The sequence below is a fragment of the Poecilia formosa genome, unplaced genomic scaffold (assembly GCF_000485575.1).
Source record: "Poecilia formosa unplaced genomic scaffold, Poecilia_formosa-5.1.2 Scaffold444, whole genome shotgun sequence".
NCBI classification, from domain to species: domain Eukaryota; kingdom Metazoa; phylum Chordata; class Actinopteri; order Cyprinodontiformes; family Poeciliidae; genus Poecilia; species Poecilia formosa.
The window spans coordinates 378,591-390,417 of record NW_006800383.1 but is presented as its reverse complement, the minus strand read 5'-3'; the positions used below and the strand labels follow the sequence as shown (position 1 = coordinate 390,417).

General features: G+C 39.3%; 2 protein-coding genes across 6 annotated transcripts in view; both read left to right on the top strand.

Moving 5' to 3' along the window:
* LOC103155726 (gap junction gamma-1 protein-like) overlaps nt 1-2,836 on the top strand; it is an 18,002-nt gene extending 15,166 nt beyond the window's left edge. For all 4 annotated transcript variants that reach the window (XM_007577517.2, XM_007577518.2, XM_007577519.2 and 1 more), the window contains one exon: nt 576-2,836. In XM_007577517.2, the coding sequence (XP_007577579.1) occupies nt 629-2,008 (1,380 nt within the window). In that variant the 5' untranslated portion in view covers nt 576-628 and the 3' untranslated portion in view covers nt 2,009-2,836. The remainder of the gene's footprint in view (nt 1-575) is intronic.
* A 630-nt stretch (nt 2,837-3,466) lies between these two features.
* Nucleotides 3,467-11,701, top strand: dbf4b (DBF4B-CDC7 kinase regulatory subunit). 2 transcript variants are annotated; one of them, XM_016663773.1, is made up of 12 exons: nt 3,467-3,553; nt 5,393-5,552; nt 5,674-5,853; nt 6,738-6,788; nt 6,879-6,948; nt 7,229-7,293; nt 7,436-7,472; nt 7,550-7,595; nt 8,746-8,865; nt 8,947-9,082; nt 9,156-9,280; nt 10,500-11,701. In XM_016663773.1, the coding sequence occupies exons 1-12, from the start codon at nt 3,549-3,551 to the stop codon at nt 11,614-11,616; spliced, it is 2,112 nt and encodes a 703-aa protein (XP_016519259.1). In that variant the 5' UTR covers nt 3,467-3,548; the 3' UTR covers nt 11,617-11,701. The 2 variants fall into 2 exon arrangements, with proteins under 2 accessions (XP_016519259.1, XP_007577578.1); XM_007577516.2 differs by having other exon boundaries at nt 3,469-3,604.
* Nucleotides 11,702-11,827: the final 126 nt, after the last annotated feature.

Genomic DNA, 11,827 nt, shown 5'->3' with positions numbered 1-11,827 from the left:
TCACGCTGAGATCCTGCACGTTTGGTCATCTGGTTTACCCCTGAAGGTGCTGTACAATGGCTGCTGGAAAACAAGTATTTTGTTGTCGACTTTTCAGAAATGTATGGTTGTGTAATTGTGCAACCTGTTTGCAGCCATTTTCGTGTGAGAGTGTAAACGTGGTCAGCAGCAGCTTATTTGGATTTAAAGTGACAGGAGGCCCTAAAACGTTTCATTCTGAAATGAGCTCAATATAGGCAGAACTGAGCAGACTGAGATCTCATTATCTAACAATGATTTTTTGTAAAAACAATTTAAAGGGTTTTTTTTTATATCACATGGACCTATCCTAACCTATTTGGTCACCTTTAAGTTATTTTATATAAATCTGGTACAGTTTCATTTCAGAACTTTTGATTCTGTCTTTGCCTCTTTTTTGCAACCCTTTGCCATGTGGGTTTGATTCATAATATCTAATCTTCATTTTTAATCATTTGTAGAAAACATAACAAGTGAGGAAGAAGTTGCCTAAAATTTTAGAGAGTCAAGTAATAAACTTTGAACATCTCTAAGCTGGTTTTTCCTCCCGTCCACAGGTCACTAACAGAAGGCGTATGCTGGCTCTGGCCGTAGTTTTCCTGCCACTACCATGAGCTGGAGCTTCCTGACGCGCTTGCTGGAGGAAATTCACAATCACTCCACGTTTGTGGGCAAGATCTGGCTCACCGTCCTCCTCGTCTTCCGCATCGTCTTGACAGCCGTGGGAGGCGAGTCGATCTACTACGATGAGCAGAGCAAGTTTGTCTGCAACTCGGGCCAGCCGGGCTGCGAGAACGTCTGCTACGACGCCTTCGCTCCTCTGTCCCACGTCCGATTCTGGGTTTTCCAAACCATTCTGGTGGCTGCGCCGTCCCTCATGTATCTTGGCTACGCTGTGAACAAAATCGCTCGAGCAGAAGAGCAGGGAGATAAGGGGAGAGTGAGGAGATTTCCACGAAACAAACTCAAGAAGCGCTACCTGGGGAGCAGAAAGCAGCACAGGGGCGTGGAAGAGGCTGAGGACGACAACGAGGAAGACCCGATGATCTACGAAGTGGCGGAGGCGGAGGATGATGGGAGTCTAGCTGCGAAGGGAGACAGTAATGAGAAACAAGTGAAAGAAAAGGTTCGCCATGATGGTCGTCAGCGGATTAAAGAAGACGGGCTGATGCGCATTTATGTCTTCCAGCTGTTGGCGCGTTCCATCCTGGAGGTCGGCTTCCTCTGTGGACAGTACGTGCTGTACGGATTTGCTGTGCCTTCCAGATACGTTTGCTCCGACCTGCCCTGTCCGCACAGCGTGGACTGCTTCGTGTCGCGGCCCACGGAGAAAACCATCTTCCTCCTCATCATGTACGCCGTCTCTATGCTCTGCCTGGTGCTCAATTTATGGGAGATGCTTCACCTGGGCATTGGCACCATCTGTGAAATAGCACGTTCCCGCCAGCTGCAGCTGCGTGACGACGAGCTGTACAGACTTACAAAGAGGAATAAAGCAGTGAATGAGGCGGGGCTGAGCGATGACCACTGCAGCTCCCCTTTCACCTGGAACGAATCTTCAGCCCCTCCAGGATACAACATCGCCGTCAAACCTCTCCTGGTGTCTAAGGGGAACCACATCCCACCTCTTCCCATCACCGACCTCACCCACGCCAAGATCACGTGCCGACAGAACCACGTGAACATCGCCCAGGAGGAGCGTCAGCAGTACGTCAACAACGACGAGAACCTGTGCAGGGCTGAGAGGGGCGACGGTCCCAGAAGTGCCCAGAAAGACGTGGGCCAGGCGCAGAAGAAGCTGAATGCGAACAACCAGACCTACAGCCAGCTGCAGGGCCACAGTAACAACAACAACAGCAAACCCAACCATGAACGTAAACACCGGCAGGCGTCCCGGCACGTCTCCGGAAAGGCCGAGACCAACAAGGGCAGCAGCGGCACAAGCAGCAGCAGCAAATACGGAGTGATAAAGAGTTCTGAGTGGATCTGAAATAAAGAAACACTGTTCAGACACAGAACTTTGGTTTCAACCGATGCAGCTACACCACAGAGATTGGCTCAAATGCACCATTCAGTAAAAGTCTCTGTATTTCTGAATACAATCCCAGTTAAAACATTTGCTTATCTAAGTAACTTTTGGGTAAAAACAGGCTCTTTAGGGACAAATAAAGTATTCAAGGGCTTATTTCAGTTAGCATTAGCGACTCCTCTGCAGTATTTTTCATTATTTTGTTGTTTACATTTGACACTTAGCAGTTATAGAAGAGATTAGCCAAACCCGACTACATAACTTTAAACATCTATAAGCAAAAACGTGTTGAAAATAGTAAGACAGGTGTATTTCTCCAAGTTAATGCTTAAGAAACACAGAGTAGATACTTTTATCCTGTTATTTTTTGTTGTTTTTTTTTCTTCTTTTTTTAAATTTGATTTTTAAAATCTCAGTTATGTCTGGCACTAGAGGCCTCTGTTTTAAGTGCCTTCATTGAAGAGCCAAAGAACTGCTTAACACTTTTTTATATATAAACTGTTCTCACTAAAGTGGACATGACCAGCTGTCTATGTACAGATGCTTCTAGTTCCTAACTAATATTGTTGTTTCTGAGTATGCAAAACAGTGTGTTTTTCTGCTGAGCCATCTTTTCTGTGCAACTTATTCCTACATTAGTCCAATGGTTAATGCAGCGTCCAACTTCATGTTATACCTGGCCTGGTATAGAGTTGATTGATTTTCAAACTGAAAGGGTTTGAGTTTGTTCAAAGATATTTTTTTACTGTCAAAAAACAGCATGTTTTCAATAAAAAAGTCTCTATTTTCTTTGTTGAGTTTGTCTTTCATAAAAAAGTTTTCAAAAATGCGTATTTAATTTAAATGTGATTATCATATAAAAAATAATTTCTGCATTACAGTTTACTCCTTGATATTTACAGAAACATCGCCATCTGCTGGGAAAAAGTAAACAGCTGGTTTTAGTTCCTGAAACTCATCTACATAAAATGAAAGCCGCAGTAAGATATTGCTTTATTCGGTAAACTATATTTTACTTGAGTCCTTTCATAAGCTAAATTTAGTTTTATTGGATTGCGATAATGAGTGAATTGATATATAGGCACACTGTATTGGAAACGAGAAGCTAGTCTAAAACTTAGCTGAACCGTGGACACAAAACAAAACAATGACAAAACGTTGCTCTGATCTGATCACTTTATCCTTTTTAAATAGTACAATTTTCTAAGTATAGTTCTAAGAGTATATTTAATATAAAAAATAAAGAATACGCATGTTTTACGTAAAACAGCTTTTTTTCATAAATTGTTTTTCCAAATTTGACTGAAAACACATAAAAATATAAAATGTTAGTATGTATTAATTAAAATATATGGATTTGTATCTAAGTAATGCATAAATAAAAAACAATAAGCAGCATGTGAATCGAGAGTCGCTTTCACTATGTCCACAAAATAACTTCCGGATGTGACGTCACCATTGTTTTCGAAAAAGCGGCGGTTTGGGTTTTTAGCATCTCATAATGAGGTAAATGGATAACTTTTCACCGCAAAACGTTTTCAAGGACCAAAACTAAGCGTAAGTACACAGTCTTATCTAGTAACTCCTTGTGTGTATGTTTGAATGTGAAGCCGTGTTTCAAGTTGAGACGTTTTCCGTCTGTATTGAGAGCAAAGCTAAGCTAGCTAAAGCCAGCTAAAGCTCGCGAGTCAATGCGCTGCGCTGTTGTTAGTTTGTAAAATAAAATTCAAAAGATATAGGTTGAGATGTAATTCTCGATTGATTAGAAGAAAAACCTCCCAGTTTGACCACTGAGGAGAAAGCAGGTAAACATTCAGCAGTAACTAATAGTTATTCTAGATAGGAGGAAAGATTTAAACACAACAATGTCAAAATAGTTGTAGATGTTTCGTCCCACAAAGGCAAATCCAATTTTATTACGATCAGGACATTTAAATTCTTACTCAAAAGTTACATTAGACCTTTAAAATGTGTTGTAGCCGCCCCCTTGTCATTGTAAATGTGGGTTTGTCAAATTAAATGGTTACTTGAAAATTATCATTACTCATTTTGAAACTTCTAAATGTCAATTTGAAAATTGCATAGATATCTATAGTATTCCTTTAAATTTAAACTTTTCTTTTTAATGTTCTGGTCAGCAGGTAAACTGATTAATCAAAAGGGGAAAATAATGTTTTCCAAGTTCAGTTAATTGAGTTTGGACAAGATACCAAACCGCTTAAGTTCCAGGAACTTATAGTAGATTTTGTTTTTGCGTTATCCTTGCAGTTGTGTATCATTTGTCATGTCGTGGTAAGAGTTTTGATTTATCTTTCTCACTTTGAATTCCAATTAGCAATATTTAAACCCCCTAAAGTGTCCTTATTGTCGAGTTTGATAGTTTCACTATTTTATCAGGTTTTTTTTTTTTTTTTTTTTGGTTTTTTTTTTCAATTAAAGCATCAATAAATGCCGGTGAATTTGAAAATAGTTACTGATACATATTACACTTCTTTATGTGACTGCATCTTTTTGTCTATTTTGACCATTTCTCATTTTCTGCAAATAAAAACTAAATTTTTACTTGGAATTTCAGAGACATGTTGTCAGTAGTTTGTATAATAAAAGAACAATGTTCATTTTACTCAAACATATAAGAAGTAAAATCAGAAAAGCTGATCATTTTAAGTAGTTTCTTAATTTTCTCCAGAGCTGTAGTTACTTTAGAGATGTAATAAATTTTTTTTGTTGTTATCACAATGGAACTGCGAAGTATCGTGATAAACCTTTAAGTCCATATTGCCCAACTCTAATACCGAGTACAGGACTATGGATGAAAATGAGCATTTTGCTAAACATTGTACGTTTATTAATGTGCACTGTCCTGTTTAAATAATCAATAAAGTATTTATGCATTTACTCTTTGCACTTCAAATTGGACCGTACATAATTGACATGGGCCTATGAAAACAGTAACTGAGAAGGTTTCCCCCAGAAAACTTGCTTAGGCCGGTGGCTGGGCGCTAGGCAGTCATTCATCCAGTGGCCCGCCGTGTTTTTGAGTTAAAACATGTTTAAAGTTGACAGGAAATTTTTAAATATCACTTAATAATTATGTGTTATTGAAAGATTGGAAGATTAATGCCTGAACACCAACTATAAAGTCTTAAAAAATGCCAACATTGAAAAAAACTTAAATAAATAAGCAATTCTCAGCCTGGTGGGGGCATAAGTAAAGCCTGGTGGCCCGCCAGGCTTATAGTACATCGAGGGAAACCCTGTTTGTATTTTTGTCAGGTTTCATATTACACTTTTTAGCCAATGTTTTACATTCAATCTAAATTGTTGCGGTGAACTCCTTTGCAGCGCTTCGGCCATGCAGCCTCAGCAGTCTACAAAGGAGCGAGGGCTTCTCGGCCGACTCTGTGCTGGAGACAAGAAACTGGAGGGGAAGACCTTCTACCTCGACAATGTGAAGAAACGCTCAACCACCCTGCTGCTGGAGGCCATTCCTCTGTTAGGAGGGGTGAGCATGTGTAAAAATCCTACAGGAGCAGATGGGTGGGGGGGAGGGGAATGCACCAGTTTATTTTATAAAATGTCCCATCCCAGCAAAAACTGATGTTCTGTTTTTTTTTCTTCTGAAGAAGGTTGAGAGCTTCCTGCATAAAGATGTCACCTTTGTTGTGACTGGAAGCCAGGAGAGTCTAAAAGAGGAGAAGAAAGGTGAAGAAAAAGGGACAAACGAAGGAAGCCAGCATCTGATGAAGAAGCCAGATAATTGCCTCAGCAAAGACAAACAGCCACCCGTGAATCCTCGACTGGTGGTAAAATATTCCTCTAACCTCCAAACAAACTCTAACATGAAATGCAGTTTGCAAATGTATTCATGACCTTTAAAAATTGTGCCAAACCAGTAATGTTTAATGTGGGATAGAACAACACAAAGTAGCACATAGTTATGAAGTAGAAAGAGAGAAACAAATTACAAATACAAATCTTCACTTGTGTTATACTCTTTACGTTTATATTGTATGTTATATATTCATTTATTTATTCATTTAGTCATTTTTAGCAATCCATGCGGAAGTCAAAAAACAAAAGAGCACACACAATGCTGAAAAAACAAAACAAGTACAGAAATAAAAAAACTATATTTAAATTTCTGTCAATAGCCAGAACATGAAGCGTAGACTAAAAATAGTTGTTGGATCTTATCTTCACTTTTTTAATACATAAAGCATCATCAGAATCAAAGCAGCAGAATCTATATAATGTATATTTTTCTAAAAGCTGAGTCTGTAGACAAATTCATAAAAGAAAACATAATCAAACACTATTTTATTTGTTTAGCAAGTGATTTTTATACATTTTTATTTAAATAGTGAAAAACACAGATTTAACATAACAATTATTCCACACCTGAAGCCCTCTGATTGTTTTTCCTATTCCTCTTCACCTTTAGTTTTTTAAAATCTAAATTTATTTTTTCCATTTTTAGAGCTTTGATTAAAAATGCAATCTTCACTTTTCAGAGTTTTTTGAATCAATGTTTTCTTTTTTCCCCCTTTTACCTTTATGCCCCCGTTTGTGTTGGTTTATTGCATAAAATCACTACAAAACAAACTGAAGGTTGTGATTGTAGCATTGAAATAAACAGTCATCATGCTGCGTACTTTACTGCACATGTGAACTGGTTTTGTCTCCTCAGGCTTGTGGCAGCCGGGGGAAGGCTCTTCTTGAAAAAGCTATCTGCAACAACGTAAGTAAACAAAATTTAAATAAATTTTAAAAAGCCTTTATTTGTGTGAAGTGTTGAATTCTGCTTGTTTCTGCTCTGTGTTTTCTGCAGGAGCGGCAGCAGAGGAGCAGCGTGTTGTCCAACGCGCGATCATGGGGAGTCAAGATTTTGTATGTGGACGGTATCCTTAGTGGCGAAAACATGCAACACTCAGCGCTTACAGCAGGTGGCGCCACAATCTGTTGCATCACACAGCTTAAGCAGTCTGTCTGTAAATGTCTTAAATTCTTGAATTTATCCTCCATGTCAACCTAAAAAAAAATGCATAAATTTGATTTATTGAATGTGAAATATTATTGTTTTCCAGATTCCCCAGGATTTTCACCTTTAAAGGAAATAGTTGATTATAAAAATGTGTTTGTTGCTACAGTTTGGTAGTTTGTTCCTTAATTTGCTGCCAGATGTCCTTTTATATCTGAAGCATTTGAGTCGAGAGAGCTTCAGCGCTAAACCCAAAAGGCCTGAAGTAAGAAAAAAAATATTATAAAACTTATAGATTGCATATAAGTGCACTGAAAACAATTGCTCATGTATTTTTAACAGCAGAAACCTGTCTAGATGTGTTTTAAAGTTTGAACTCTGATACGTTTTTGTTCATATTTGTGTAGAAGTCATCCACCAAACAAAGTGTGCCTGCTGTCAAAGGTTAGTATCTGTTCTCCAGTTTCATATGTCTACTCTGCACTAGCTAATGTAATATTTTCTGGTTGTTTTTATCACAGCTACAGCTTTACGAGCTCCGTATCTTAAAATTGAAGACGCAAACCGGTGAGTTTCTCCTTTCATTTCGTTTCACTTTAATTATCCTAACTAATTTAATAGAAATAAAATGTGCATTTTCTAAAAGGAAAAAAAAAATAGAAATTTGGAAATATTTTACTAACACCACATTTGTAATTTTTCATTTTTGAAAAACAAAAAAGATTAAAGTAAAACTATGTTGAGACATAAGTAACTAAAAACTATATTTTTCTAAAATTAGATAAATATATTTGGAAAATACTTTACCATTTCCCCTTTTGTATATCTCGATAAAAAGAAGAAAAAAAAGATCCTAAAAACATTTTTGAGGAAAATGTAATGAAATTAAGCAGAAGCCAAAGTAACACTGGGTCACGCTGCTTTTCACTCCAGCTGACTTTCCTAATTGAACTCGTTAAGAGGTCTCATCATGTAACATGACGAACAAACCCCGGAGGATCCGCTCCCCAGGGGGCCACCGCTGAGGCGTATTCGATTTCTTTTGATGAGGCTCTGCTGTGCATTCCTGCAGGGGATCTCCATGTGCGAACACATCCTTTCATTTGGCCTCTCGTTAAGTAATTGAAGGGCTCTGGTTAATGTCTGGAAAGTGATCCCATTAGATCTGGAAGCCCAGCTGGGGCCAGATGAGCCATCACATACAGACCACCTTTTTTTCCTGTTTCCTCTCATGAACAGAATTATTTTTGCAGCTTTTTTATCAGATTATTCCATAATGAATTCCGTAGGAATGCACCGATCCAGGTTTTCCTCTTCCGATACCAATACCAATGTCTGAGGTTCAGTGCTGAACTGACTTAACATTTTCCTTTTTATTAAACACAGATATAAATCTACTGAATTGCAAATGCATTCGGCCAAAACATGTAAAAACTACACAACTTTAATTTGTTCTGCCTGTGCAATTAGGAGTATAGCACTAAAATAAATTATAAAGAAACTAAAACTGACATAAACAGTAGGTCATCTAGAAATAAACTGCAACAAACTTTCTTCCAAATGGTTCAGAAAGTGCCAATAGGACTTCTAAATTTTATTTAAATATTTAATAAAGCATGACATCGCTCAGGACGAATAGATGAATCTTTAATGAATACAAGTCCAAGCATTGCTGTTTATTTTGTGTTTTTTTTATTTATTTTTGCAACAAAACCAGGAAGTACAAGCCTCTGCACATGCAGTCTGTGGCTTTTCCTTCTCTGTACTTCTTGGGTCGATTCAGTCCCTTCGAATCTCCTCCTCCTCCTCTGTTTGGGCAAGGAAACGATAAAAAGAGGTTTGTTCATCTCCCCTTCATAAACTGCTAACCAAGTCCCGTCAGTTTTTGGTGTTTACTTTAGTTTTTATCCGTAATTAGGGAAAATAAAGTTGAAAACAACTCAAAGGAAAAATCTCCGACCCAGCTGAGCTGCAACCCGTCCCCGTGGCGGCCGCGCAGAAAAGACGCTTCCTACTGCGAATGTTGTCGTGAAACATTTGCGAATCTGGAGGAGGTGGGAGTCTTTCTTCTTCCTTTGTCTCTATTTTTATATTTTTTGCAGCTTTCATAGTTTTTTGCCGTTGCAGCATTTACAGTCGGACGCTCACCGTTCGTTTGTGCTCGACGACTCGAACTACGAATCCGTGGATCAGATTGTGGCTGCGATGCTTCCAGGATTCGACCCAAACCTACCTCAGCAGCCTGAACAAAGGTAGAGTTCACCAATATTTACAGCTCTGTGTAAAAATATCGACTTGTTTTTAAGCCTTTTTACTGCTTTTGTTGGGTTTTTTCATGTGATGGATCAATATATAGGTGCATAATTGTGGAAGGAAAATGCAGCATTTTTACCAAATAATAATAGAGAAAATGTTGCATAGATTTGTTTTCCTCTGTTGACCTTAAATAAAATGGAATGGAATCTATTTATTTTTCTCTACATCTCGGTAAAGGAGTATAAAATAAACATTTCTCGCAGGAAACCTGTTGCAGTAATCAATTAATCACATCATTAATTAAATCAATGATTTCTATTCTGATTATTAATATTCTTATGAAAGAAAATTTTATTTATTTTTGTTTCATTTTTATTTATTGTTTTTGGTTGTTTTATTTTTGATGTTTAAGATGAGAGCTCGTTTTAATTCCTCATGCGATTAATTGATTAATTGATTATTGTGAGACTTTCCGTTTCACTTCATACTCCTCCAGCACTTTGTGTTGCCCTGATCAATAAAACCACAGAAATCTAGATTGACGTTTGCAGTTGTAAAGGTCCAAATGTTCAACAGGTATGAATAGTTTTGTACAGCAAAGTATTGGGGCCATAATGAGAAAAATAAAAAAATTAAATTAAGAGAATGAATTTGTAAATTTACTTTATTTTTGTCCGACTTTATTCTCATAATATAACCGCTTCATTTCCAAACGGCTTTGTACTCGAATTTATTCTTGTAATACTATAATGCTGCGACTTTATTCTCGTTTTAATATCATGACTTTATTCTAATAATACTATGAGTTTCAGGGTTTCCTTCAGTGCATTATAAGCCTGGCGGGCCACCAGGCTCAGCATTGCTTATTTGTTAAATCTTTTTAAAATGTTTGCATTTTTTAAGACGTTATAGTTGGTGTTCAGGTGTTACTCTTCCAATCTTTCATTAATACATAATTATGAAGTGATATTTTCAAACTTCCTGTCAACTTCAAACATTTTTTAACTCAAAAACACGACAGGCCGCTGGATGAATGGCTGCCTTAACGCCATTAAAGTTTTCTGGGGGAACTGGCTTTATTCTCATAGTTTTAATTTGTTTTATTTTTTTAGTGTGGCCCTAATACTCCGTCTTACTTTTGTAAAGCACAGTTGATGTTTTTAAACCACAGTTCTTCAGTTTTCCTCAACTTCTCTTTTTTTTCTCTCTCTTCAGCCGAGCATTGACTCCTCTGCCTGTCGATGAACTAGAACTTTGTACTGATGCTGAAGTGGAGGACGCTGTTCAGGACCTCAAACGAGACGATTCTAACCAAGCAGATTTAAAATTTACAAGCCGAAACGTTTCTTCTGACCCGACTGACAGCCATGTCCAGCCTGAGGCGTCCAGCCCGACGATGCCTGTCCTCACCATTGAGCCTCTGGACCAACAGCTGGACACTTCCTGTCCGGACGCTCTGGATCCGTGCTCCCTGCCGCCGGTTCTCAGCCCACAGGTTCCCCACTCCCACAGCATCATGGATCCACACAGCCCGTACCCAGAACCGCCCATTCTCAGTCCTCAGAAGTTTAGCTCAGAGGAAACTCATGGATTACAGACTTGTGGGTCAGCGCTTCCCCTGCCTTTGTTACTTCCTGCGTTTTCAGATGGTTTGGAGGAAGAAAAGGGTGTAAAGTTTCCCACTCGGCCTTCGAGTAGATGGAGTTCATTCCCTCGATTGTCCGCGGCAGCACCAAACCCCAGGAAGCGCTGCAGGTCTGCCAGCCCTGAACATAGGAGCAGCAAGAGGAGGAGGACGGCCGAGAACGGACGCTTCCCATTGAAACTACAAACTGACAACATGGCGAACGCTGTGGACCGTTTATTGTTTGATCCAGTGTGGCGACGTTTCCCTGAGACGCTCAGCTCATTTTCCGTCTCTGCCGCTCAGAATTTCACTCCGACTCTGTTTCAGATTGACTCAGCAGACTTCGGTTTCCCTGGAGACGACAAAAAACCTCCAGCTGCAATCTCAGATCGAGACGCTGAGCGTTCGCATCCCCATTCGGCCTCTGAGTGCATCGAGCCGGCGCTCATCCCGGACCTGGCAACGCGCGCCGCGGAGTCGTCGGACTCCGACTGGGACCGCGACCTTCTGTCGGCGCTGGCGCCACCGGTGAGCGGCGAGCTCGACAAGGAGCTGCTCCACCGGCCGTGTCCCTGGATGCACGACAGCAGCTACGAGTCGCACCTGCACACCGTCCTGCAGCCGGCGGCGGCGCTTTGCGGCGAGGACGTCGACCCAGCGACGTTTTCCAGAACTGTGGTGCAGATTGTTGAGGTTCAGCACTGAGTTGTTGGGTTTTAAAGTTTTGTTTTTAGTAACTGGATGAATTTGATGAAATGTCAAATGTTTTTACACTGAATAAATATTTAAGATTTAATGTTTTATGAGTTTATAAAGTTGCTGTTTTAAAGGGGCTACGTAACATTTTTTTTCTTTCTGCCTCTTTCGAAGTACTGAATTTATGATTTTTTCTTTCTTCCTTTCTTTTTAGGGCTCG